The 24984-nt window shown below is 40.9% G+C and overlaps 1 protein-coding gene across 8 annotated transcripts in view; it reads right to left on the reverse strand.

The window, feature by feature from the left end:
• FBXW11 (F-box and WD repeat domain containing 11) overlaps positions 1 to 17915 on the reverse strand; it is a 132526-nt gene extending 114611 nt beyond the window's left edge. For 2 of the 8 annotated variants that reach the window (XM_036846113.1, XM_036846111.1), the window contains exons 1-2: positions 17601 to 17911; positions 8754 to 8915 (exon numbers count right to left, since the gene is read on the reverse strand). Coding sequence is in view for 6 of the 8 variants with exons in the window: in XM_036846107.1 (XP_036702002.1) it covers positions 17601 to 17645 (45 nt within the window). In the remaining 2 variants the exon portion in view is untranslated. Of the gene's footprint in view, positions 1 to 8753; positions 8916 to 17600 lie in introns of all 8 variants that reach the window. The other 6 variants (XM_036846116.1, XM_036846110.1, XM_036846107.1 and 3 more) reach the window with 5 other exon arrangements.
• Positions 17916 to 24984: the final 7069 nt, after the last annotated feature.

A 24984-nucleotide genomic window follows, 5' to 3' on the forward strand; every position in this document is an offset into this window, starting at 1 on the left:
TTCTATACTGTATGTAAGCTAAAAGCAATAAAAAAAAATATATGCAAATGCCCTTTAATCTATCTTTGTTCATCCCTTGAAGCTGGATGCTTTTTACACAGTATCCAGGTGTGGCCTCTGTCAGTGTGAGTAACTCTCATTCCCAGTCTACTCATTTACATGTTCTTCATGTCCACCTCCCTCAGATTATCTGAGCTGGTGGTGCTACTAAATATCTGGAGTAATGGCACTGGAAATGGGACTGGATAAAGTCATGCCCTAACCAGACAGGGAAGATGTCCAAAATACTTATTAACAGTGTATATGGTTTTAATAAAGGTGTAATTTCAAGTCTACGGTACAGTCCCTTGATTATCCTTTTGATTAAGTTCTTGCAGAGATTGTGGGGAAAATTAAATACAAGCAGCCAACATTCTGAAAATAAGTACTAGCATTGCTAATATTTTTGCTTGAAAGTTTAGCTCCACAATTATAAGGAAAGTGACTTTTAAAATCATAATATAAATATTCACTTTATAAACAACTTTCAGAAATAAAGCCATGTCAGAGTTAGACTTTGTTGAAGCATGTCATTTGCATATTGCAAAACTAAACACAGTGACAACGCATGAAACTATTACTGCTGTCTTCCAAAATTAACCAACAGATTAAAAAATATGTGGTTAAGTTCCAGAAACTGTAATTAATTCATTCATAATCAGTTAATTCATAACTGATTTATGAATGCAAAGCTTTTTAGAGACAGGACTTCATGTTTTAAGAGAGTCTGATTTACATTCTCTTCAATACATACACATACATACTCATATCTATCAATACAATCTACCCATTCTACATTTAAAATGTCTCATCTCCTCCTCTTCCACACCATCTGTTACTATCTTGTGATTTCTTCCCTGGAACATTACAACAGTCTATTAATTGGTCTCCCTGCTCCATTGCATCCTCCAAACTGACTGCCAGAGTGATCTTTCTAAAGCATAGATTTTGCTCAAACTTTCAAGTTATCTCTCATCTCAAACCACACCCACTACCCTCACCCTTCCTCTCCTGCAGGGATGACAAGCTCAAAAGTAAAGAAGGCCTTACAGGAGCTATGGTGACCAGGAAAGTACAAGACTTGACTCAAAAAGGCAGCCACTGGGCTTCCCTGGTGGCGCAGTGGTTAAGAATCCGCCTGCCAATGCAGGGGACACGGGTTCAAGTCCTGGTCTGGGAAGATCCCACATGCCACGGAGCAACTAAGCCCGTGAGCCACAACTACTGAGCCTGCGCGTCTGGAGCCTGTACTCCGCAACGGGAGAGGCCGCAACAGTGAGAGGCCTGCGCACCGCGATGAAGAGTGGCCCCCACTCGCCGCAACTAGAGAAAGCCCTCGCACAGAAATGAAGACCCAACACAGCCATAAATAAATAAATAAATAAATAAATAAATAAATAAATAAAAAAGGGCAGCCACTACTCAGCTCCAGTTTTCAGGCAAAACCAGAGTGTTTTGATATGAAATGTCTAATTTTAAAAAATCTATGCAGATCAAATAAAATACATCTGTGGATCTCTATCTACAGGCTACTTGTCTGTAACTTATGACCTAAAGGATGACCCAAGATTTGGTTATAATCTCTTTACAAATTTATCTACCTCAATCCCTTCACACAAACTACATTCCAACAATCCACAGAACTACTTACTCCCAAGAGACAATACACACCACTGCCTGCCAGCTACTGTTCATTTGGTTACCTTTGCTATGATATCCCTCCTCTACCCCAACACATCCACATCCATGTCTAATTTTTGCTCAAGCCCCAAAGGGTAACTTTTTAAAAATTTCCTTTATGAGATTTCCTTCCTTTTCTAGCTCCCACACAACGTATGTCCACCTCTCATGATCCTTAGCAGTTCTCACATTGAACTATACTTTTTTACGTAAAAGACTAAGATTCTGGAAGCAAGGTACACATCTGATTCTGTTCTGTATTCCCCACATTACCAAACAGTACCTGTTCGATTACATGCTCAATAATAAATGAATAAAGCTATTTATCTGCCTATTTGCATAACAATTAGTACCTCAAATAGACGGCCATTACACAGTATGATCCCTTAGATTTTGAAAATCAAAAGGCTAACAGGTTCAGAAAAATATCCCTGTAATATTAAGTTTGACTCAGAACTAACATGAACACATGGTTCATTTTAAATATACTTCTTAGGTCTGTCCACTGAAAAGGTCTAGAAGCAACAACAACCCAACAGTACTGATTTTGTTTCTAAACACCATTCCCCACTAAAAGGAACCAGAGCGTCTTGGAGAAATGGTTGATTCCTGATATGCAGGGAAAAGTAGAAAACCAAGAAACACACCAAAACTGACGGGCTCATGTTAAAAAGGAAGCAGGAGCTACCTTGAAGGGGCGCTCATTAGCCAAATCTGAACATCAATAAAGACTGTAATTGACTGTTAACACAGTGAATAAATAAAATCCATGAGAGTACGGTGATACACAAAAGGAAGGAGGAGAAACGAGATGGCCTCTGTGAATGCTAGCTAACAAATATAGATGAAATGACAGAAAACCACAATTTTGTAACTTACATTGTAATAACTGATTTCAGGCTCAGGATGCTAAAACCACTGGGTGAAAGGCTGTAATGTTACAGGATATTTACAAGGTGCCAAAATATTACCCCATAGTCCTTTGTAATAATAGAGGATAAAACTGTACCTTAATGGAGAGGTCTGGCTGCTGCCACCTTAGTGAAGGGATCAAATTTAGCATAGCTCATAATGGGATAACCTGTCATTAAGTGCCTCCCGACATGACTCAATGCAAAGTACACTTCACCTATGATGAAGCATTCTTGTCATTCTTGTTAAATGGGCTGCAATCAAGCCTCTCACATAACTTCCAGTTTACAGCAAGTATAGGAGCTAGAGAAATGAGTTAAATAACACCATGAAGAAATATTCAAACAAGTGAAGAATGCTGCACACCCTACAGGACAACTAACTGAGCTGGACTCTTAAAAAAAAAAAAAAAAAAATCAATTCCAGGAGAGGGAAAAGGGCAGAGGGACAGTTAAAACAAAAAGAAATTAAAAAGACATCTACAACCAAATATAAAAGGTGTGTTTTATTTGGAACTTGGTTTTTGTTTTTTAAAGAGGGAGTGCTAGAAAAGGCACTCTTGGGTCAACTGGGAAAATTTAAATTGAACTGAATATTTGTTATTATATTATGGAATTACTTTCATTTTCTTAGATATAAAAATAGTACTGTGGCTTTATATATGTATAAAATACATATGACTATATTTAATATTTGGTTATATATGGAGATGTATACTATAAACATTGTGTGTGTGTATGCACGCTCGCTTTTAGAGAGAGACTATCCTTATTCTTAAGAGATACATGCTGAAATGTTTAGAGGATGAGGTATCATGTCTGCAACTTACTTTCAAATTGTTTAACAACAAAAAAGGGTACTTATTTGGGGAGGGAAGGACAGAAAAGGGAGGAGAGGGACAGAGGAAGAAGGCGGGAAAAAGGGAGGGAAGGGATGACCACGGGGGGGGGGGGGGGGGGAGCAGAGAAATGATCCAAATATGGCAAAATGTTAACAACTGTTGAGTCTAAGTGGAGAGAGTATACAGGTGTTTGTTGTACTGCTTTCTTCCCCAACTCTTATATATATGAAATTCTTCATAATAAAAAGTTATGGGGGAAAAGAGAGAAGAACAATTGAAAAAGCAACCTGCTTAAAACCAATGTAACACCTTGAGAGTGTCAGGAAATAAGAGTACTCTCAAGCAAAGCCTGTGAGAGTGTAAATTGTTGCCATGTGACTGGAGGACAACGTGGCAATGTCTATCAGATTTTTTAAAGCACCCATCCAGTGACACTTACTCCCAGGAATCTGTCCTGAAGATATACTCCTCCACATGTGAAATGACATACACGTCAAGTTATTTTTTACAGCATTATGTATAACAGCAAAAGACTGGAAATAGCCTCTATCTGTAACAGCCCAGACTGGTTTCACAAATTATAGCACATATAATAAGTCAGCGTGCATCTTTTAAATTATCTCTTCAAAAAACATGAGAGTTCTTTGGGAACTGATATGAAAGATGACCATGTCATATTTTACATAAAAAAAAAAATCAAGGTGCAGAATAATGTGTATAGCACACACACACATATATGAAAGCTACACAAGAATGTGGTTGAGTAGCTGGAGCTAAAGAGAAGTGAGACTTTTTTTTCCTTACTGTGTACTCCTTTTTGCACCTTAGGAATTTTGTACCATAGACATATATAATGTATTCAAAAAAGTTTTTTGTTAAGTATTGATTGACTTTAGCTGTAATGAAGTCTTCATATCTCCATGCTTTCATTACTAAAACCTAATTACAGTGGAGTTATAGCACACCTGGGAATTAGGGTCTGAAGTCAGTACATAAGGTGAAAACAGCATATAGTAAAAATCTGCCTTAAAAATCTCTTAAATAAATGCCACACTGGACCAACACACCATCTCAATAATTCCTACAAAGCTAATTTTCATACCAGCACTTGAACAGTTTGCTGTTTCTTCAACTGACTAGTAGATTAAATAGCTGTCTTGTACTTAGGCCTCATGTTGTGATGTTAAAAATGTTTCTTTAAAATACCATAATCACACTCATCACAGCTAGATGAGAAGCATTCAGGAATTGAGACAGGCTGAGAGAAGAGCAAATTTCCATTCCCCATTTCACGTTTGGTCCAGAATGTTCACTGTTTAGGTTAGTTTTCCCTTGTTTTTGTCACCAGATGTAAAGAAATGAATTTGATAAATGTACGTAAGATGTGTAGTGACAACATGGTGCTTTCTAAAATACATTTCAAAAACTGTACCTCTATTAATTAAACAAACCACTACAGTGGAAAAAATATCACAATCCAAATATAATGGACTAATTTGCTGATTGGGAACAGGCTGTAACAATCCCCAGATCAATGTGAGAAGGACAGAGTAGTAACACCTCTTGAGCGACATCACATATGATATCATAATCTGAGCTGTAGCCCATTCCTTTATATTAGTATTTCCATACAGATATGAATTCTTCAATCTTTACTCCGAGTTATCTTCTAACTCCAGTAAGTAAAGTTAGCTACCACTGAAGCTAAATAAAAACTCCCAAATCTTTCTATCCCTGCTCTCTCTGGTGAGCTCCAAATCAGTATTCCTACTAGATACTTCTCCTTTTAGAGGATTCACCCATAGGCTACTCAAAGTCACTATAAACTGAACTCATTCTTTCTCCTCCCTCCACTCCTCCCAGTCTGTTCTTCTAGTATTCCCTATCTTGGAAGAGAGAACAAACAACCATTCTGGCGCCCAAGGCAAAAATCTAAAATTTATACTATATTCCATCCATCTCTTTCTCCTATAACCAATTCCCAAGTTTGGTAGGTCCTGCTACCTACATCTCTTTTAAGCCCGCCCCATCTCCACCATGCCCACTGTCAATGCTTTGGTTTGCCTTCATCATTGCTCACTTGAACTAACTGGTCTCCCTGCCTTGAGTCTCTTCAATCCATCTTACAGACACCTGAAAAGTTAACTTCTTAAAATGCAAATTTGGTTACATCACTCTTTCTATTTTAAGAACAGAAGGATCAAGAACAAGTCCCAAAGTAATGATACAGTAAGCTAAACACAAGCTCATTTAATAACATGACGTAATGCAAAGAGAATGTACTACCAGGCATATTTTTTATGAGTATATTCCTATTCTACCCCACACTATATGACAAAATTAAATAAGCTATTAAGTGTGTTTCAGTAGAAAGAGGCCTCAGGGAAGCAAGGAAAATTCAACTGCCTTCTTAAGAGTCAAAAATGAACACAAAATGGATCCTTACAGTGATAAAGGTGACTTAAGGAAAACAAAGAGCTTCCCAGACCTAAAGAACAAGAGTGCGTTCAAGCTGAATGTAAATATTAACATGCTTAAAATGAATGCCGTAATCAGAAAAGGATTTGGGAAGTAAAAACAAGCAGAGAAGCTGAAGGAAGACAGAAAAACCACCCATCCCTAAAGTAAAAGCTGAATGAGGTTGTCTCAGTCCCAGGCCAGCAAATACGTCACTTCCCTGGCCAAGTCCATGCTAACTAAGCCACCTGACTATGATCTGACCTGGTAGGTAAAGTCTACCCACTGGACAAGAGTATTTCGGTCATTTGGCTTGAGTCTTCAGGTCCCTCTAAATATCTCTTCTCATTTGAAAAACTTAAACTGGCATGTTAAGTAGGATCTAGTAAGGAAGCCTACCTATCAGAAAAGTTTATATTAATCATGCCAACAAGCACATATCATTATAAATTAATAAACTGGAATTCTGGCTTTACACATCAGTCTTGCACAGCTGGTTAATGAATTTAAGTCTAACCGTGGGATAAGGTGCTGGCTTTCAGCATGCTGACAAGAACAGATTTCTAAGGGTGTTAAATCCAGGACCAGACCTAGGCTGAAGGTAAATTCTATAACTGTATTTGTGGCTATTAAAATTACTTAAAATTTAAAATTCAGTTCTTCAGTTAACAGAGCCACATTTCAAAATAGCCACAAGTGGCTAGCGACTACCGTATTGAACAGCACAGATAATGAACATTTCCATTATCCAGAAAGTTCTAACTGGACGGCACTGTTCTGGAACACAACCTTAAACTAACCCTACTGTGAGTCCTCTCGGGAAACAGGCTGGTAGATAGTCTTGGATGGCTAACACAGAATCTGAGATCTAGACTATTTTCTACAGAAGGTACGAAATAGATACTCAGCAACAATTGTTTCCTTTCCCTTTGCAATGATTTCTTGAAATCAGAATACAGTTTTAGTCTTCAGGATTTCTGCCCCTCTTTTTATCACTGGATGGTGTTTTAAACTTGAGGCACAGACATTAGAAGCACATTCTCTGAAACCAAACTGCCTAGATTCATATCTCATCTTTGTCTCTTACTAGATGTGTGACCTTGAACATGTTCCTTAACTACTCTATCCTTCAGTTTCCTCATAAGTAAAGTGGAAATAAGGGTACCTACCTCATTGGGTCATTATGAAAATGAGTTCATACATGTAGAGTGTTCAGAATTGTGCTCAATACAGAGTAACTGCCCATTAAGTGTAAACTACTACTACTTTTCCTACTACCACCACCCTGAGAGCTCTTCACGTGACAAGCGTGAAAAACGCTCAACTAGAAGAAATACTAACAAATATAAAAAATAAAACATGGATCACAAAGCCAGAGTGTCAGTCTATGATAAAAAAGTTGTGTTTTTTTTTAAGGGTAAAGGAAATGGGTAATCTGGAGTGATTAAATACCAGAAAAAGTCATGAGTTGCCTGACAACATCTTACTTGTAAGGCTGACAAACCACAGATCAAAAGAAGTCTACACAGAGACTTCCCTGGTGGTCCAGTGGTTAAGACTCCATGCTCCCAAGCAGGGGGCCCAAGTTCGATCCCTGGTCAGGCAACTAGATCCCACATGCTGCAACTAGAAGAGCCCACATGCCACAACTAAAGAGCCCACATACTGCAATGAAGATCACGCGTGCCTCAACTAAGACCCGGCACAGCCAAATAAATAAATACTAAAAAAAAAAAAAAAAAATGCTAAGAATGTCACTGTTAACAAAAAAAGAAGAAGAAGAAGAAGAAGTCTACATAATAAGCTACTGAGCTATTTAAATAACCAATAAAAAGTAAGGAGGAACTGAGAAGATACAGGTTTGAGTTCACTAGGCCAAATGATACTTCCCTGTATAAAACACATTTTGACATGTAAATGTATAGCCTCTCTTATACTTCCTAAGTTACCTTTAGGTTCACTTGGTGAACTGACTTCTAATCTTCTAATCTTTTCATTTAGAAGGGAGAGCACCAGATACAATTAAGATACCATGCCAAAAAACGATCCATCATGTGTTCTCCAAGTGGAAACCCACTGTAGAAAACGGCATCTTACTCTAACAGTATATAGACAATATAAAAATCCTGAAGTTGAAGTACAAACTTCAGCAAATGTAGTCAGATGGAAAGAGCCAGAGCTCTGGAGACACACAGGCTCACGCTTAAGCTTGGCTCTGCCATGTACGAGCTGTATGACCCTGGGCAAACTGTACTTGATGCTCCTGAGCCTCATTTTACAATCTGCAATATACACGTAAAGCATGTGCCAACTAAATAAGAAATATGTGTAAAGAGCTTACAATAGCGCCTGGCACTTAGTAGATGCCCAGTAAACAGCAGCTACAGTTAGTAAATCGTCCTGAGAAGACCCTCCAGGAGTCCTAAGAATAAAAGACCACTACTTTACATGGTAACTACAAAAATTATTCTGACCAGGTAATAACTATAAATCATGAGATAATGCCACAAAATTATCATTTGCTTTCCATATTTTATAACCTATTCCTCAAACAAATGTCCCTTGTTTACTGTACTGTATTCCCTGTTAGGCTATGACTACAAAACTTTTGGGCCTATTTAATAAAAATAACTGCATTTCTTACACTGAAACAAAGTTTTTACTACCAAATACCTTCACTAAACCACACCCAAACATGAACACTATGAATAAATGTCTAACATTTCTTCCTTTCTCTATTATAATGGAAAAAAGTAAAGAAATTTTAAGTTTCTCTCAGTGAGTTGAGTTCTACATAACAAAACAATACAGGGTAATTGCTTACCTGGACAATATTTTGTACTTCAGATCCACCAATCCAGAATGAATGGGGGTATTCCCTTTCAGACTAGTCTGAGAAAAGACAGCAGTCAAGCAGCTTCCAAGATTCTTTCCGCTTACTGTATCCAGCTTTCTTCAACAAAATCCCAAACATGCACTTCGGTAACTGTTGAAAGACAGAAAGCAATCCATACACCCACCATGGCACCAGCGGCAAAGGATAGCCACCAAGAAATGGAAGGGTCAATGGAGTGGTGGATCTGAAGCACAGAAAGAGTTACAACCCCTGAGTCAGCTATTTGGTATAAAAGGTCTGCAGTAGCACTGCTCACCTCTGTGTTGAGAGAAGAATAAGAAATTCTACATAACAAAGAAGGAAACATCCCTAATACTATTATTTGTTCATGATAAATATCATGCAATTTCCAAATGCATGATAAAAATTTCTTCTATTATGCACATAAATTGTCCCAGATCATTCAGCTACAATGAATTTTATCCATTTTCTAAGACAGCTCCTTTACTATTACAGAAACTTTGTCAGCCAAAGTTAATATAGGAGGGCTCAAATGTCTACCAATAAAAATATTTATTTAAGCACCTAACAAGAAATCTTTTGGTTTGCCACATATAAGAAATCAAATCTTCACATCTCTCAAATCTTCCACCCTCAGCTGAAATACAGGACATTTTAAGACATGTGACATAACTTTAAGAGTAAACTTCTGGCTCAATAAAGGCCAATCCCCCACAATGGCCAGTCACTGGGTAAATTAGGGAAAATAATAAAGAACACTAATAAACAATTTACTACATAACACCTTTAAATACATAAGCCCACTCCACATTATATCAACATGCTTTTATTACCATACCAACTCTTCCATTAGACTGTAAACTCTAAACAAACTACAAGGGAGAGAGAAAAAGACATTCAACAGGATGACATAGATAAAAACTTGAAAATCCAAAGACTGTGAAGCTGCTTGCACATAAATTTGCTACTTCCTCAACTGCCACACTACTGCCAAAATGTTCCGGCAGTAATTATAATACCTACCTTTATTGAAGGGTTACTAATGGGCCAGGCCTTTTACATTCATTACTCATATTTAATTCTCAAAAAATATGAGAAGAAATAACTTGCCCACAGTCCCACATCTACTAGGTGGTAGAGCCCATGCCCTTTTCACAGAATACTGTGGCCTCCCAAGTCCACAGTCCGTGGATCAGAAAGACCATGATTCCTGGGGCAGAAGAAACCAAGCTTTAAGCTAATTGACGTCAGAAGGGAGAACCACAAAAATACAGAAGAGTTCAGTATTTCAGCCTAGCTGAACTAAAATACAACTGAACTTGTTGAGCCATCCTGAAAGGGCTAACTCCCCTGATCTAGCCACTTAAAAGCATTTCAGTAACAAAAAGCCATGCAATTCTAAGGCCCACAATATTAACTTTATAACAAAACACATTAAAACGTTGCCCAAGTAGACTTTGTGTTTAGCGGCAAAGATGTGTCTGTGACAAAGAATCCCAAACCCAGTTGAAACCAAGGAATTTTTAAATTCCAAGGTCAATAAATAGTCCACAGGCAAAGACTAAAGATGTTCTGATTTTTCATGTTATAGGCAAAGCAACTGAGGTGACTGACTGAAGTACAAGTCTAAGATTAACCTCTTCATAACAAATGGGTGGAAATATCTTAATACCCTCAACTTAAAGGCATTATATGAGTAAAATCACAAGCAAAGAATAATTGCTCAAGCTCTTCTCATTACTCTAGAGCCTAAGAATAAACTAAAAACCCAATTTTGACAAAAGCTGCTAGTGGGCTATGGCTAGTAGTTAACTGCTAGAGCAATATACTCTGCTTTTCAAAGTATAACTCACTGCTATAACCAAAATACCGAAAAATTATAGCAAAACACAGCCACAACAATTTGACTAACGGACTCATTTCTGAACCTCTTGCGTAGTCAGGGCTTTTTCTTGTATTAGTGAGTTAATTTTCCCCCCTTCCCTTCAAATAAACATTTACTGAATGCCTAATTGGTGGCAGGCCTTATGCTAGAGAAACAAAGATTAATAGATGCCAGACCAGGAATGTAAGGACTGACTTCTTCCTGTCCCCTGCCCCTTTCTCTCTGAGTCTCCTAAGCAATCATTTCACAGAACCAAAACATATTTTATTATTAGTTCCCAAAACTGGTTAAGTGTTCTGAATTTAACTCCCCCCCCCCCCAAAAAAAATACTCAGGTTCCCTTTTCCTAACAGCAGAGCTCTCACTTAATTTTTCTTTTTCTTCCGTGGATCAGAGGTTTGCTATTAGAGAATGGTTTCCTATATTCATTGTACTTAGGTATTTGCACATCCCTCTACTCAGTCATCTTTTTTAATTTACATGTTAATGTCCTGTTTCTACTTCACTGCTTTCCATTCTGTGAAGGTTTTCATTGTTGACTAACCCTGAGAGGGAATTTCCTAAAAAATGTTTCCTGCTGACATCACTGAACTCTGCAATCTTTGAATTTTGTTAAAACAATAATAAGATCCAGGTTAGAGATACCCTACTGGACTGTCAGGTCTTCCTGGCTGGTCTCTCATTTGCCTACAAAGACAAGCTTCCTGTTAGGCAATTGCGATCAGCAGAAACTGAACTGAGGGTAACAAGCACTTTCTTGACCAACAGGTTTTTCCCCTTTTCTCAACTAACTCAATGAACAACAATACAACTCAGGAGGAAATCTTGTAGGATAGTCACCACTTATTCTGTTAAAGGTCAAAAATCACCAGCTTAGCTAAAACAAGAATAAGAATTTGAAAATCCTAATTTCCTTGTCTAAACTAAATTGATCAAACATAAATCACAATGCTCAATGTTAATATGAACAGTTACCAGTCTCTTTCTACCAGGATACCTAAAACAGGGTTAAGCGGGTTCTCTCCACAGACAGAGTACAAGTCTAATTATGGCTAATTGGTAGTCCTTAGTAATTGTAACAGTACTTCCCAGATTTCCAAGACAGTACTAATTCTGTATGATTTCATCATCTCCCCCAAAGATGCCTCGTGAAATGCATGGCTAAAAGCAACTGAATTTTAGGCCTCTGTAAAGCTTCACAATTAAATACACACACAAATCAGGGGGGAAAATTAAAACTTTCTTTCCTCACATCATCTGTCTTGATTGTGCTTTACAAAATATGGTCCCTGTACTTGTGGGGAGGGTTAGCTTGGCAGGCAGTTGCTGAGAGACAAGCCTTTGCAAGGTCCTTTCACATGCATCTCTCATAATCCTCCCAGCAACAATACCTACATTTTCTTATTTTTACACATAATGAAATCATACCAGAGAAACGTTAACTTTCTTAAGGTCACACAGTCAGAAAGTGACAGCTAAGATACAAACTCAGGTGTTTCACTCTAGAGTCCATGCCCTTTATGCTAAATCACGCTTCTCTAAGGTCACAGGATCCTTAGAACTTATCGACTGTTTGGCAAGTTCACATCAACAGATATAAAAGGAGTTTGGTTTCCTCAGCACTTCTATCAACCACTCTCTAGGATGTATATAAATCAATCTGTATGTGTATAAAAGTCTGCAAATAATGGTTAAAATGTATATGAATGTCTGTGTACCACATCCCACCCTCCTTTTCCCCTTAGCAGTCTTTCTCCTCTATCCATCTCCACCTTTGTCTTAAGATTATCAAAAGGAAATCTTAAAAAGTTTTCACAGCATGGAAAAAAAAAACCCCTAACATTAATTTATATCAATATCTACTGCACACCCAAGTGCTAAGTGTAGTGAAGGATTCAAAGGACAATCAGATATGGCCTCTGGAAAAGAAGCTTAGACATTATCAAACTTTTATGATACACAGGAAGGTCTGATAAGTCCCATAAGAGTTAGGAACAAATTATCATAAAAACTAGTGATATAGGTGAGAATTTCCAGAAAAGAAGATGGCTAAGATACAGGCAGACAGCAATAATACACGTAAGCAATCAACAGGAAAGTTCAACTCAACATTTACTGAACACCTACTACAAGGGGCACTGTGAGCAGTTTACCATTTAATAGGGGACACACACAGGAAACTATAATACAAGCCCAGAATATGTTAACTGCCATGAGATAAAGACAAAGTGTCAGAACTCATTCATTTCATTTAACAATGATTATCATATAGGCAGTGCTATAGATAAAAAACCAAAATGGTATCTGCCACCATAATATAAACTGACATCAAAAAGAGAAGGCATCTAAACTGTGTTCTGAGGGGATAGTACTTTATCAGCATAGGTGGAAGAGAGGATTGTTGAGATCCGACCTAAACCAATTTGGCCAGAGCACCAACTATTAGGTCCTTCCCATAAACATCAGTAGCCTTAAATACATGGGTTTAGGTCAGTTCATATCAGTGCTGACAAAGGAAACAGTGAGCAGAATCTGAAGAACCACAGACCCCCACGCTTTGGCTGGAATATAGAATAAGTGAGGAATGTGAGAAGAAAAAGCTGAAGAGAGGCTGGAATTTGAATTACTAGGACTTGAAATGCTTTCTTTCCCTTAAACTGTAAATAGCACCAGATGGAAGCCAAGATCCCAGGTACCTCACAGTGCAGAAAAGTTTGTTTCTAGAATTCATGGAACCAAACGGTACTACTCAGAGAAATACATGTGCTGTCCTGTAAACCTATGTAATGGGTTAGCGATTCTTCTGTGCTATACAGAACTCGCAGTTTTCAGGGGACAGCAGTCAGGGGCCAAAGAGTACCAAGACTTGTGAGCAGGATCATGTTTATCCTTGTCAAATCTGAAAGGACATCTAACCTACTCCAAAATCAGGAGTAAAAATTGATAATATTTGAGCCACAGCCTCTTGAGGCAGGTCAGTGAGGTCTATGCATATGCATGTGATTTATTTCATTTGGACCCTACTTAAACTTCTGTCTACTTTATCTGCATTTGGTAAATCAACACATGGCTAGAGGCAAATGAGGGTAAGTGACGGTGACAAAGTGAGACCCAATTTCTTAAAGTAGTCACTAAACAATCCCACTTATTCCACTTAGAAAGCCAATGACAAGGCGGGACGGGGGGACACAAAAAGATAAAAAGATAAATATTTCCAATAACGTCACTTAGTTTCTTTCATCTCCTTGGCCTTGTGGCCTGTACTTCAATAGCTCTAAAAATAGATTTGCTATTACAACTTCTTAATAAGATCCAATATACTTTACCTATATCACTACATTCAACAAGTAATATAGCCGTTTAGAGATAACACAGAGGGGAATGACTCACTTAAGGTCACTTAGCAAAGAGGGGAACCATTCAGAGGCTAACAACAGAGTATAAACTACCCATTACTTGTGTAAATGGGGGAAGGGGTATGCTCACACCCACAGAGGAAGCAGGATTATCTTTCCCAAACTTTTAACATTAACTTCTGCTATCTTCTAATAGGCAGGACTAACCATCTTTTTCCAATTAGCAGCTCTGTGAGTGCTTTCTAGTAATAAGTGCCTGAACATAAACTCATACTTCTAACTCAAGTGTTAAATACCATGTGATACACAACGCACAGTTTTCATTGTTTCCAGTGAAGTCCATCACACTAGACAAAGTCTGGTGAACTTTTGTGTATTCCAAATGGATTACTACTTTCTACCTCATTAATAATAAAGCTAATTTTACCAAAGTCAGAAGTTTGAAAAACAGTCCCACAAACTAGGTACAGTATTGGGCCCACATAAAGCCATGAAAGTCATTGGTGGCTAAATTATTCACTATCAGCTATCGTAATTCAGTTGTCTCGATCAAGAGTTTTATAGTCTATATTAAAGACTGAATCCTACGAGGTAGGTCAGCTGAGGAGCACTTTTTGTGGACCTGGCCACAGGCAGGGGTAGGAGTCACAACGGGGGTTATATTTTGAAGATTTAATTATTCTGCTATCACCAGTTTTACTTCCTAGTAAACTAAAACTGCAAGAAAAAAGGAAGAATCAAATCAAAGAAAGTAGAGGAATGAAGATTAAGAAATTGGTGAAACCCAAGAACTCTGTTTCCTTTCTTTGAAACAGCAAGCTCTGGAATATCAAACGAAAGTTATCCTGTTAACCATTAAGTACCGAACTGGTACAGGCAGCACAATCACAAATATTGAGTACTGAAGCTGACTCATAAACTCTAAAAATATTTCATGCTTTAGGCTTTCAAAATACCATCAGTTTAACCCCTCCCCCTCCTTCCATCATGTTATTTTGAAATGTAAATGTTTTTAACCTAGTTCTGGAAACTCTAATTAAAATTCAGTGAATACAGAAAGCCACATGCAATTAGATTTCAAGGCATTATCATTCCTACATCTGATCCTGGATTTAGTAAATCAGTTGTTAAGTACCTGTGCTATCTACTACACTAAAATAAATACATATATGTTTATGAAAAGAGTTGCCTAAGAGTCTTAATGCTTAACTGGTAGCCCTTTGAGGGAATATCAAAATCCGTATATAAAAAAGCCATTGTTGAAAAAAAAAAAAAGAAAAAGAAAAAAAAAAGCCATTGTAAACTGATCTAGAGAACTACTCTTGTTAAATTTTTTGTTAAATTTTCTAAGAATCCCAGTTTATAACGTCCTTGAAAAGGCTGGAAATATCTTTTCAGATCATAGACAAGTACAATCATGTAAAATCAAAACTTATGAGCACTGGAAGTCAGTATATTTAGGCCACAGAAATTTTTTTCTACATCCATTCAAAGACATTAAATGGATACACTGTACTTACTCTAATTCTTTCACAAACAAATACTATTTATTTATTTAGGCCACACGGTGTGGTTTGTGAGATCTTAGTTCCCTGACCAGGGATCGAGCCAGGGCCCTTGGCAGTGAAAGCACTGAGTCCTAACCACTGGACCACCAGGGAAGTCCCTAGTTATTTTTTAAATGAATGGAAATGGAAGGAGCACTGAACAGCCAATTTCAAAGAGGTACCAAGTTACAATTTTTTGCTATGCAGTACTCCTCCTGTTGTAAGTACATGTATTATACATACATAAGAATATGTACTATGTATTTAACTCCAATTAAGATATTTTACCAAAATAACCCCATACAAAATTTGAAGAATATCAAAGGCTTGACCTCAAAAGTTTGATAAATTGTACTGAAAGGAAAAATTACTTAATAAATGAATATCAAAAACTCATAAGTATCAGTATCCCTTAGAAAGCAACCATAAGTGCACACACACATACACACACACACACACACACACACACAAATCAGAAACTACCAGAGCTTTTTTCCCCTCTAGTTTTCAAGACTGCTGGAGAAGTCTAGTGAATTATGCAAAGGACAGCAAACATTAAGCTGCCTCTGTATTTATGCTACTGTACTTCCATTTTTAAAACATGCATCTCAACTTCCCAGATACCATCATCCACAGAAACCATGCATATATCCAACAGACTTTCAGGGTCACCATTTATTATTTATAGCATTAAATGGGGGAAGTGGCTCTGATGTCACCGACCCTACCCAGTGGAATCACTGACTCAATAAACATTTTCACACTGGAGAAAATCTGGCTAGGAAAACATTTTGCTGTGTTAAGTAGAGTCTTTCATCTTTCCTTTCAACCCTGGGGTAGAAGTTGTTACTGTGTTAGGAGAGGTACAAAGAAACTGTCAAGGTTTCCACAGGAGGAAAACCTGAGCATGTCCGTTTGCTGAGGCAAAGACTTCCCCCTCCCAACTCTCCAGAGCCCAGTTTGATTTCCCTAACGCTCAAATTGGCAGGTAATAGCTGCCATATTTTACTTCTTCCACCAAATCATCCACCAAGTAGGAAATTCTTCATTTCTACTAGCCACTCTGTCGTGGTCCTGTTTCTAAAAACCCGTTCTGACTCAAAGTCCTAAGGCGGAAGGGGGCTGGGTTGTTCGCGGGGCCAGGGAGTCTGGCCTAGCTACCAAAGGTTTCTAACAGAAGAGTGATCGCCGCCCCAGGGCCCTAGGACACCCCCCCCCCCCCCCTTTTCTAGAAGAAAGAACTGGCGGCAGTGATGAGGACAACCCCTCCCCCCTCCTCCCCAATTTCCCAAAGCAGCTTTGGAAAACGTGAAGTTACAGTTTCTCTTTCCTGGGAGATGGAATCCAGAGTACCTGGGGCCTTGCTATGCAAACATCCCTCTCGGCCGAGTAAGAAACCCTTTGTCCGAGAAGCCGGACACCACAGGGGGCCGGGAAAGAGACCCCTTATCGGCCACATCTTCAAGTCCGAGAGCTCTCCACCTCCACCCCTGTAGGGCCTATGCCGGCATCCTCACAGCCCTAGGTTGAAGAGAGGGTGCTGAGACCCCTTCTAGGACGCGGAGGCCGAGGCCCTAACCGATCTTCTCAGTACCCTCTCCCAACAGCATCTCACTCGGCCTGAGTGGGGCTGGCAAGAGCGATGCAGGCCTGGACCGGAGAAACAGAGAAAAAAAAGAAAAAAAGAAAAAAATCCCTTCTAAAGGGGAATGAGATGCTAAAGCGAGTGCGAGCTAAGGCCACAGCATAAGCGAGCGAGGGTCGTTCGAGACATGGGCCCAGAGACAGGAGGAAGGGAGGGAGGAAAAACGAGGGGCATGGAGGGGGCCGGGCCAGGTCCGGCGTGAAATCTCGAGGGATCCGGAGGAACCGCGCCGGGCCGGAGGCCAGGGAAGGCGGGGGGCCCAGGTCCCGGCCGAGGCAGCGAGGAAGGGCCAGGGCCGACCTCGCGCCGGACGCTGAGATGGGCAGGCCCGCCCGGAGCCGGACGGACGGAAGAACGGACGGTCCAACGGCCCGCACTCACCATGAGCTCGATGGTCTTGTCCTCAATCACCGAGTCGGGCTCCATGGCGGCCCCGGCGGCCCCGCCTCGCTCTCCCCGCGCAGCAGCGAACAGCCCGGGCGGAGGAGGCGACGGCAGAGGCGGCAGAGGCGGAGGCGGCTATCGCACCCACTCTAGCTGCCAGCCCGCCGGGCCGCCGGCAGCTCCGCCTCTCCCCTCGGCGAACGCAGTACGCAGAGCTAGGACTACAGCTCCCAGCAGGCGCCGCAGGCCCTGTAGAGCGTTGTGGGAACGAGAAGCCGACACCAGGCCAATCTCTCCTGACAGCTCGAAGCTGAATTCTGAGCCGAAAGTAGCACTGGACTGTGAATGCGACACGTGCAGACCTAAAGAATTAAGGGCTGCCCCAAGGTGGGGCCTCGGGAGCGATACGACTACATGTCCCAGAAAGCCTTGCGCTCGGGTTCTCTTTCCGGCTAGTTTCTCCTGACTTCCTGGCAGCCCAAGGCTACCCAGACCCGGACGGAAACTCGGAGGCAACTCTTCGCTTGACAGATATCCTGCGTGCGCGACTGATTTCCGCACATGCGCGGTCGGTGTCTGCAGGGCCCGCGACGCCTAGGCAGCGGAGCGGCTGGTCCGCTGTCCTCTGTGGTAGAGTGAGGTGTTGGCGACAGGTGGGTTCTAGATACTTTTGGAGGGGATGGTTTTGGGGCTCAGGTGTGGGAGGGGGCCAGCGAAAGAGAGAAGCTCGGGCAAAGCTCTGAGAGTATGGGCGTCCCAGGAGGGAGGGGTTTGGAAATTCAGTTGGGGAAGAGGAGGTTTATGGTGTGTATGCACCACGTACTGGGAGGAGCTGAGGGGTGAAAGGGAGCCTGTGTATATTGAGCCCCTCTTATTCATTTGTTCAGAAAATGTTTTTTAAACTTCCAGCCTCTGCCGGGTACCAGTCTAGGCACTGGGAATCAGCTCTGAACCTTACAGACAAGGGCTCCCTTCTCATGGAGCTTAATTCTAGTGGGGGGCGGGTGGGGGGAAAGACAGGCATTAACCACAAGAGTGATAGGTGCTAAGAAGGAACACAACTGGAGATCTGGAGACTCCTGGTGAATTCTGCCTCCAGCTCTATGTGAACTTTGTCAGGTCTGTCAGTACCCTCTAACCAAAGACGACCAGGGGGCACACTGATAGTTGAACAAGTTGGGTTTCTGACTGGTTGCAGGAAGGGAGATCACACACCATGAAGAACTGTGGGTCATCTCAGTAGGAGTTGTCAGGTCATTTGGAAGAGGGTTTAAGGAAGTGGAGCTTTACTCTGGATAAGATGCTGTCAGGAAGTGGGGGTAATTCTATGATTGGGTATCTCGATAAATCTTACCTAGAAGGAAGGAATGCTAGACTGAGGCTGAAGCTCTAATTGGTAGAGAAGCAGGCGTCCATCATTAGCCAGGATGGGGGATGTTTGGTCATTTTTTGTGGTTTGGACAATGTCATGTTTTATCTGTGTTCAAATGTAATTAAGGAGCTGTCTTGCTTTTGTATTGATCTATCATGGTCACAGAATGGCTTCATCTAACATTTATGTTCCGTGAAATTATGTTCAACAGGGGAACACGAGGCCTAGCTAAGAGGGCCAGGCTATCATCTAGTAACATTACTGCCTGTCTGATTTTATCAAGCCAGCTTCCAAATGTCTGCTTTTCTTTCTCAAGTGTTTTGCATTCTCTGCACCTGTAGAGTGAAGGGACAAGATGACCTAGAAATCTTTCCATTTCCAAGGACCAAGTTATTACAGTAATTTGTATGCATGCAGGACACAGTGTAAGTTCCGTGTACATAGAGTTTTTAAGTTTTATAGTCCTTATCTGATGCTTTCCACCAGAGTAATTGAAAGAAAAGCAATAGGAAGAAAGAGCACAGAACTGGAAAGTTATTGCCACTAATTTGCTGTCTGAATTTCACCATGTCCTTTTGCCTGTCTGGGCCTTGAGACATTCATTAGTAAAATAAACAGGCTGAAATAAATGACCTCTGTTTCAGTTACCTATTGCATCATAATAAACCACCTCCAAGACTTAGTAGCTTAAAATAACAGTGTTTTATTATTCTTTACAATTGTGGGGGTTAACTGGACTCAGCTGGACCCACATAGTAAAAGCTGAGGTTACTCATGGGATTACGATCAGCTGGGAGCTCATCAAAACGGGTTATCCTCGAGGGCCTCTCTCTTTACCTGGTTTCTTACCATTCAGGCTTCTGCATGCTGACTAGCTTCCAAGAGGACAAGCCCCGGTGAACAAAGGCTTATCAAGCCTTTGGTTGCACCCCACTTGCTAATGTCCCATTGGCTAAAACAAGCCATATGGCAAAGCCCAGAGTCAGTGTGGGAAGGGACTACACAAGGTTGTGAATACAGAGTGTCATGGTTCATTGGGGGCCTCTAACGTAACAGCCAATCAAGACCTCTAAAGTGCCAGCACTTGCCACGGACCTAGCACGTAGGGCTAGGGTAGGAGTCACAAGCTGAGTATGAACCCCCAGTATGTATGTTTATCCTGCACTGTCTTTTTTATTGTTTCAAAAGTTAACACCCTCACAATTTAAAATCCAAATTTCTAATTTCTCTTGAAAAGTTAGACTATCTTGCTGTACTGGATCTGCATGGCAACAGTATGCAGGGGTTAAGTAGCAATTACCTTCTTTATATAAAGCATTTACTCTATAGATTGCCACTGTTACCACTGCTCCCTGTTGCCTTATATCTGCAAGCTTTACTCATTTAAGTTGTATGCTTAACCCATATAGATATTTGAGTTTGCAACCTTTGGCATTGGAACTGTAATGGAGATAACTCAAGGTTTCTCTCCTTTTATTAGAACCATATCCCACCTTAAGAGGAAAAAAATACTGATATTATTGGGTCAAATTCCAGGAGCTCAGTAAGATGAAAAAGTTATGTATATGATAGAAGTCATTCCCAAGCTGTTTAAGAGGCAAGCTGAGCCTAGGCTTATCACTTTGCTCTCTCCTCTTCTCAAACAAGAACTCAGACCCTCGGGTATTTTTATTGCTTTAGGCTTGATGCTGGCTGGCAATTAGATTTGGTCATAGATAAAGGCAGAAGACCTTGAGGCCTATTTTCCCCCCAGTTTTTCAGATAGATCTGCACTGGGGTTTATATGACATGCTAACAGCAAACTGGTACAGGTCCACAATCCCTTAACCAAAACCCTGAGGTCGCGATGTGCTTCAGAATTCAGAATTGTTCAGATTGTACAAAGGTAGTATGATGTACATACTGTATATATAATGTAACACTCCCACTGGGGTCTAAGACAGCATTTCATAATCAAATACATTTTTTTTTCTGCAGCAGAGCATATGAGTGCCTGTTATCAATTTATAGCCTCTCAGTTCCAAATCCAGCCTTCTTTTCCATGCTTTGAAATACTGGAGTGGGACCCTGTAAATATTTCTCCCCTGCCAGCTGGCACAGTGCTTAACTTTGTCAATAGAGAGCCCTAGAGGAGAACAGCCAAAGGAAGGGTCTTCTCTTCCTTGTTCCAGAATACTTTCTTTTCCTTCTTGCCTTTGTGGCACACAGTAGCAGATGGTTTGCAGAACCGTATCCCTCTCTCTACATACACACACTCACACACACACACGTGTGGCTAGAACATCCAGAGAGTGCTTCCCAGTGAGTTCAGTGGCACCTTAGCGGGCAGTTTCCTGCTTGCCAGCCCCAACCTGTAGCCCCTCAGCAACATCATGCAATGGGCCATAACTATCCTCTCTCTAGTGAGATCTGAATCTCATCCTAGCAGTGGGGGTGGGAGGGTTCTTCCAAGTTTGTTCCTTCTTTGAGTACTCTGCCTCAGCCCCAAAGGTAGTAGCTTCTCCCTATAACTGCTATTTCTGTATTCTTTAGAGTTGTCTTTACCCCCTTAGTACTTAATACCTTGTTACTAGTTAATAATTTTTTATATTAAATTTTCCCAAAAGCGAGTGTGGCAGATGTGAGGGTGTGTGACTTCCACAACTAGATCGTAGGAGTCGTGGGTTCCTCCTTGCTCTTTCTCTCTTGGGTTACTCACTCTGGAGGAAGCAAGCTGCCGTGTTATGATGACACTTAAGCAGCCCTATGGGATGTCCATGTGGTAAGGAACTGAGACCACCTGCCAACAACCAGCACTAACTTTGCAGACCTGTGAGTGAGCCATCTTGGAAGCCATCTCCTCCTGCCCCAGTTAATCCTTCGGATGACTAGCACCATTCAAATCTTGACCTCATGAGAGACCCGGAGCCAGGACTACCCATCCAAGCCATTCTTGGACCCCTGTCCCACAGAGACTGTGTGAGCTAATAAATGTTCATTATTTTTAAGGTGCTAAATTTTGAGATAATTTGTTACGCAGCAACAGATAACTAACAGAGGTACCCCCAAAAAAAGAGCTAGTTCAAAATACTGAACTCAGTTCTCTCTTTTTTTGGGGGGGGTGGGGATCCTAGTTCCCCAACCAGGGATCCAAACTGTGCCCACTTGGAAGCACAGAGCCTTAGCCACTGGACCACCAGGGAAGTCATGAACTCAGTTCTCTCTTTTTTTTTTTAAATTTAATTAATTTATTTATTTATTTTTGGCTCTGTTGGGTCTTCGTTGCTACACGCGGGCTTTCTCTAGTTTTGGTGAGCGTGGGCTACTCTTTGTTGCAGTACACGGGCTTCTCATTGTGGTGGCTTCTCGTTGCAGAGCACAGGCTCTAGGCATGCGGGCTTCAGTAGCTGTGGCACACGGGCTCAGTAGTTGTGGCTCGCGAGCTGTAGAGCGCAGGCTCAGTAGTTATGGCATACAGGCTTAGTTGCTTTGCGGCATGTGGGATCTTCCCGGACCAGGGCTGGAACCCGTGTCCTCTGCATTGGCAGGTGGATTCTTAACCAGTGCGCCACCAGGGAGGTCCCTCAGTTCTCTTTTAATCAAGGCACTTTTAATCAAGGCACCTAACACTTGGTAGGGCTTTGTGTCTTTCCCTTTCTTACAAATACTTTCGAAGATAAAGGGTGACATTTTTTTTTTTGGCTGTGTCGGGTCTTAGTTGCAGCATGCGGGCTCTTCGTTGCGGCGTGTGGGTTTCTCTCTAGTTGTGGCATGTGGGTTATCTCTCTCTAGTTGTGGCGCGTAGGCTCCAGAGCACGTGGGCTCTGTAGTTTGCAGCACATGGGCGTGGCCTGTGGGATCTTCGTTCCCCAACCAGGGATCAAACCCGTGTTCCCTGCATTGGTAGGCAGATTCTTTACCATTGGACCACCAGGGAAGTCCCAAGGGTGGCATTTTAAAATGGTATATTTTGACCTGTGTTGGGTTTTCTGAATTCAAATACATTGTAGAGAAGGATAGTGCAGTGAAATTTTGACTTAACTCATTCCCAGCTAACGTAAAGAACAAAATTCTCTTGAAGGAAAATCTTGTGAAACCAAAGGAAAGAGGATGTTGGGAAGAAGTATTGAAGGTAGCAGCTCCCTGTTTTATCCACATGGCACGGTTCCATGCCTTATCCATCTATGTATAGAATCTAGAAAAAAAGATACTTATCATGAAATACATATGAGCACATTTATTTGAACTGAAAAACAAAAGCCAGACTTTTTCTGAGAGTCTAACTTGGCTGACTGGTTTGATAGGTGGCATAACAATAATAAATGTTAGATGAGGTGAATCTTTAGTTCTATAATTTTTAGGAAAATACATTTAAAGCACATGAGGAAAAACATTTCATCAATTAATTTATTGGCAAACATGTATTAAAATTAATATTTGTATCTTCCCAGTGCTTTTTTTTTTTCTTTAACTTATCAGGTTACTTAAGACCACCAAGTGAAAGAGTAAAAAAAGGTTGTATTAGAATAGAATACACTGTGCCACCATGGCAAATTAACCCTGTGTATCATTCAGAATTCAGTCAGAGAAGCAGAACCACTAAGGGTGTTATTAAGGGGCTTTTTTTTTTTTTACAAGGAGTTGACCTCATGTAATTGTCCAAGCAATCTCTGTAAGGTTGCAATCTTTGCAGTCGATGCTGGATCTTCAAGTCCACAGGGCAGGCAGTCAGGACGAGAAGATAGATGTAAGGTGGGGGAGAGCAGGCATAAGCCAAACTGGAGTCCATGAGGACAGATGAAACCTGTGTCAGTTCTTATTGCCCCCGACCTTGATGGTATGGACGTCCTGCAGAGGCCGGAGCCCTTTGCCAGAGAACTGAACACACACGCCTGCCCAGGAATTAGAGAAGCTGAAAGAGGCTTTAGGGGAAGGTGGAGTGATTGCAGGCAGGGCCTTTCCTCACGCCAAGGAGGTGAGTGAGCAAGCAGATCAGTGACAATGTATATGGGCTGCAAAATGACTACACTTTCACTTCCACCTTCCAAATCCCCGCAGCAGACTGTCTGGTGGCCCACCCTGATCAGAAACGTAGAGGAACAGACTTCAGGGAAATGTCATTTAGCTTAGTCAAGCTGACATATTACTAAGTGTCCACACCCTGGAAACATAGTGACTTTATATACATGTTTTGTTCATACAAGGTCTAATGGAGTCAGCTAGCCCTCCATCTTATAGTTAAACCATCTAGAATTCATGGTCTCCAGTATTGCTGGGGCAGAGGGGAAGCTCACCAGCATACTCAGAAGCACATTATTCCTGCTCACTATTAATTGGTCAGTGCCTAATCACGAGGCCCTAAGAAACTGCAAGGGAGGCTGAATTTGGTGAACACAAAGGAATTTTGGTAGATGATGTGTGCTATACCAGTAAAATTAATATTCATTTAATAAATCTTGGTAAAGACTTTTTGGTATATTTCCCAGAAATTGAGAAAGTGAATTTCTCCAGTGAATATTCAAAAAAATCATTTTACTAGTCAGGTGGTTTCCAAAACTTTGCTTTCAAAAAAACTGAAGGAAGATTGAATTGAATTTTAATGATAATTTAAAATAATTTTGCTAACAGACCACTATGTAATATTTGACATAATAACTTGGAATTAATGTTCAAAGTTGCATACCATTGCTATGAGAAATGTTCATTCTTATATGAACAAGTCTTCTTAGTACTGACCATGGGCACTGGTTCCTCATTCATGTCTGAAAAAGTAAGCATGGGGGCCAAAGGCTGAGTGGGGGCAGCCTGTGGCCACAGAGGGGACATACCTGTCTTGGGAAGGGCTCATACTTCCCAAGTTCTGAGGGGCAAAGATGCCTGGTTTGTGGGGACCAGCTGTAGATACCACAAAAAGATTGGTTTGAAATAGTTGTTGACCAAGAGGACCATCTGGAGGGTCAGGGTGGTCTCGACAGGCATGCCTTGTTGGGGGAGTACACCACAGGAAGCCCTAGATTAAGAGAGGAGGGG

The sequence above is a fragment of the Balaenoptera musculus genome, chromosome 3 (genome assembly GCF_009873245.2).
Source record: "Balaenoptera musculus isolate JJ_BM4_2016_0621 chromosome 3, mBalMus1.pri.v3, whole genome shotgun sequence".
In the NCBI taxonomy this organism is placed as follows: domain Eukaryota; kingdom Metazoa; phylum Chordata; class Mammalia; order Artiodactyla; family Balaenopteridae; genus Balaenoptera; species Balaenoptera musculus.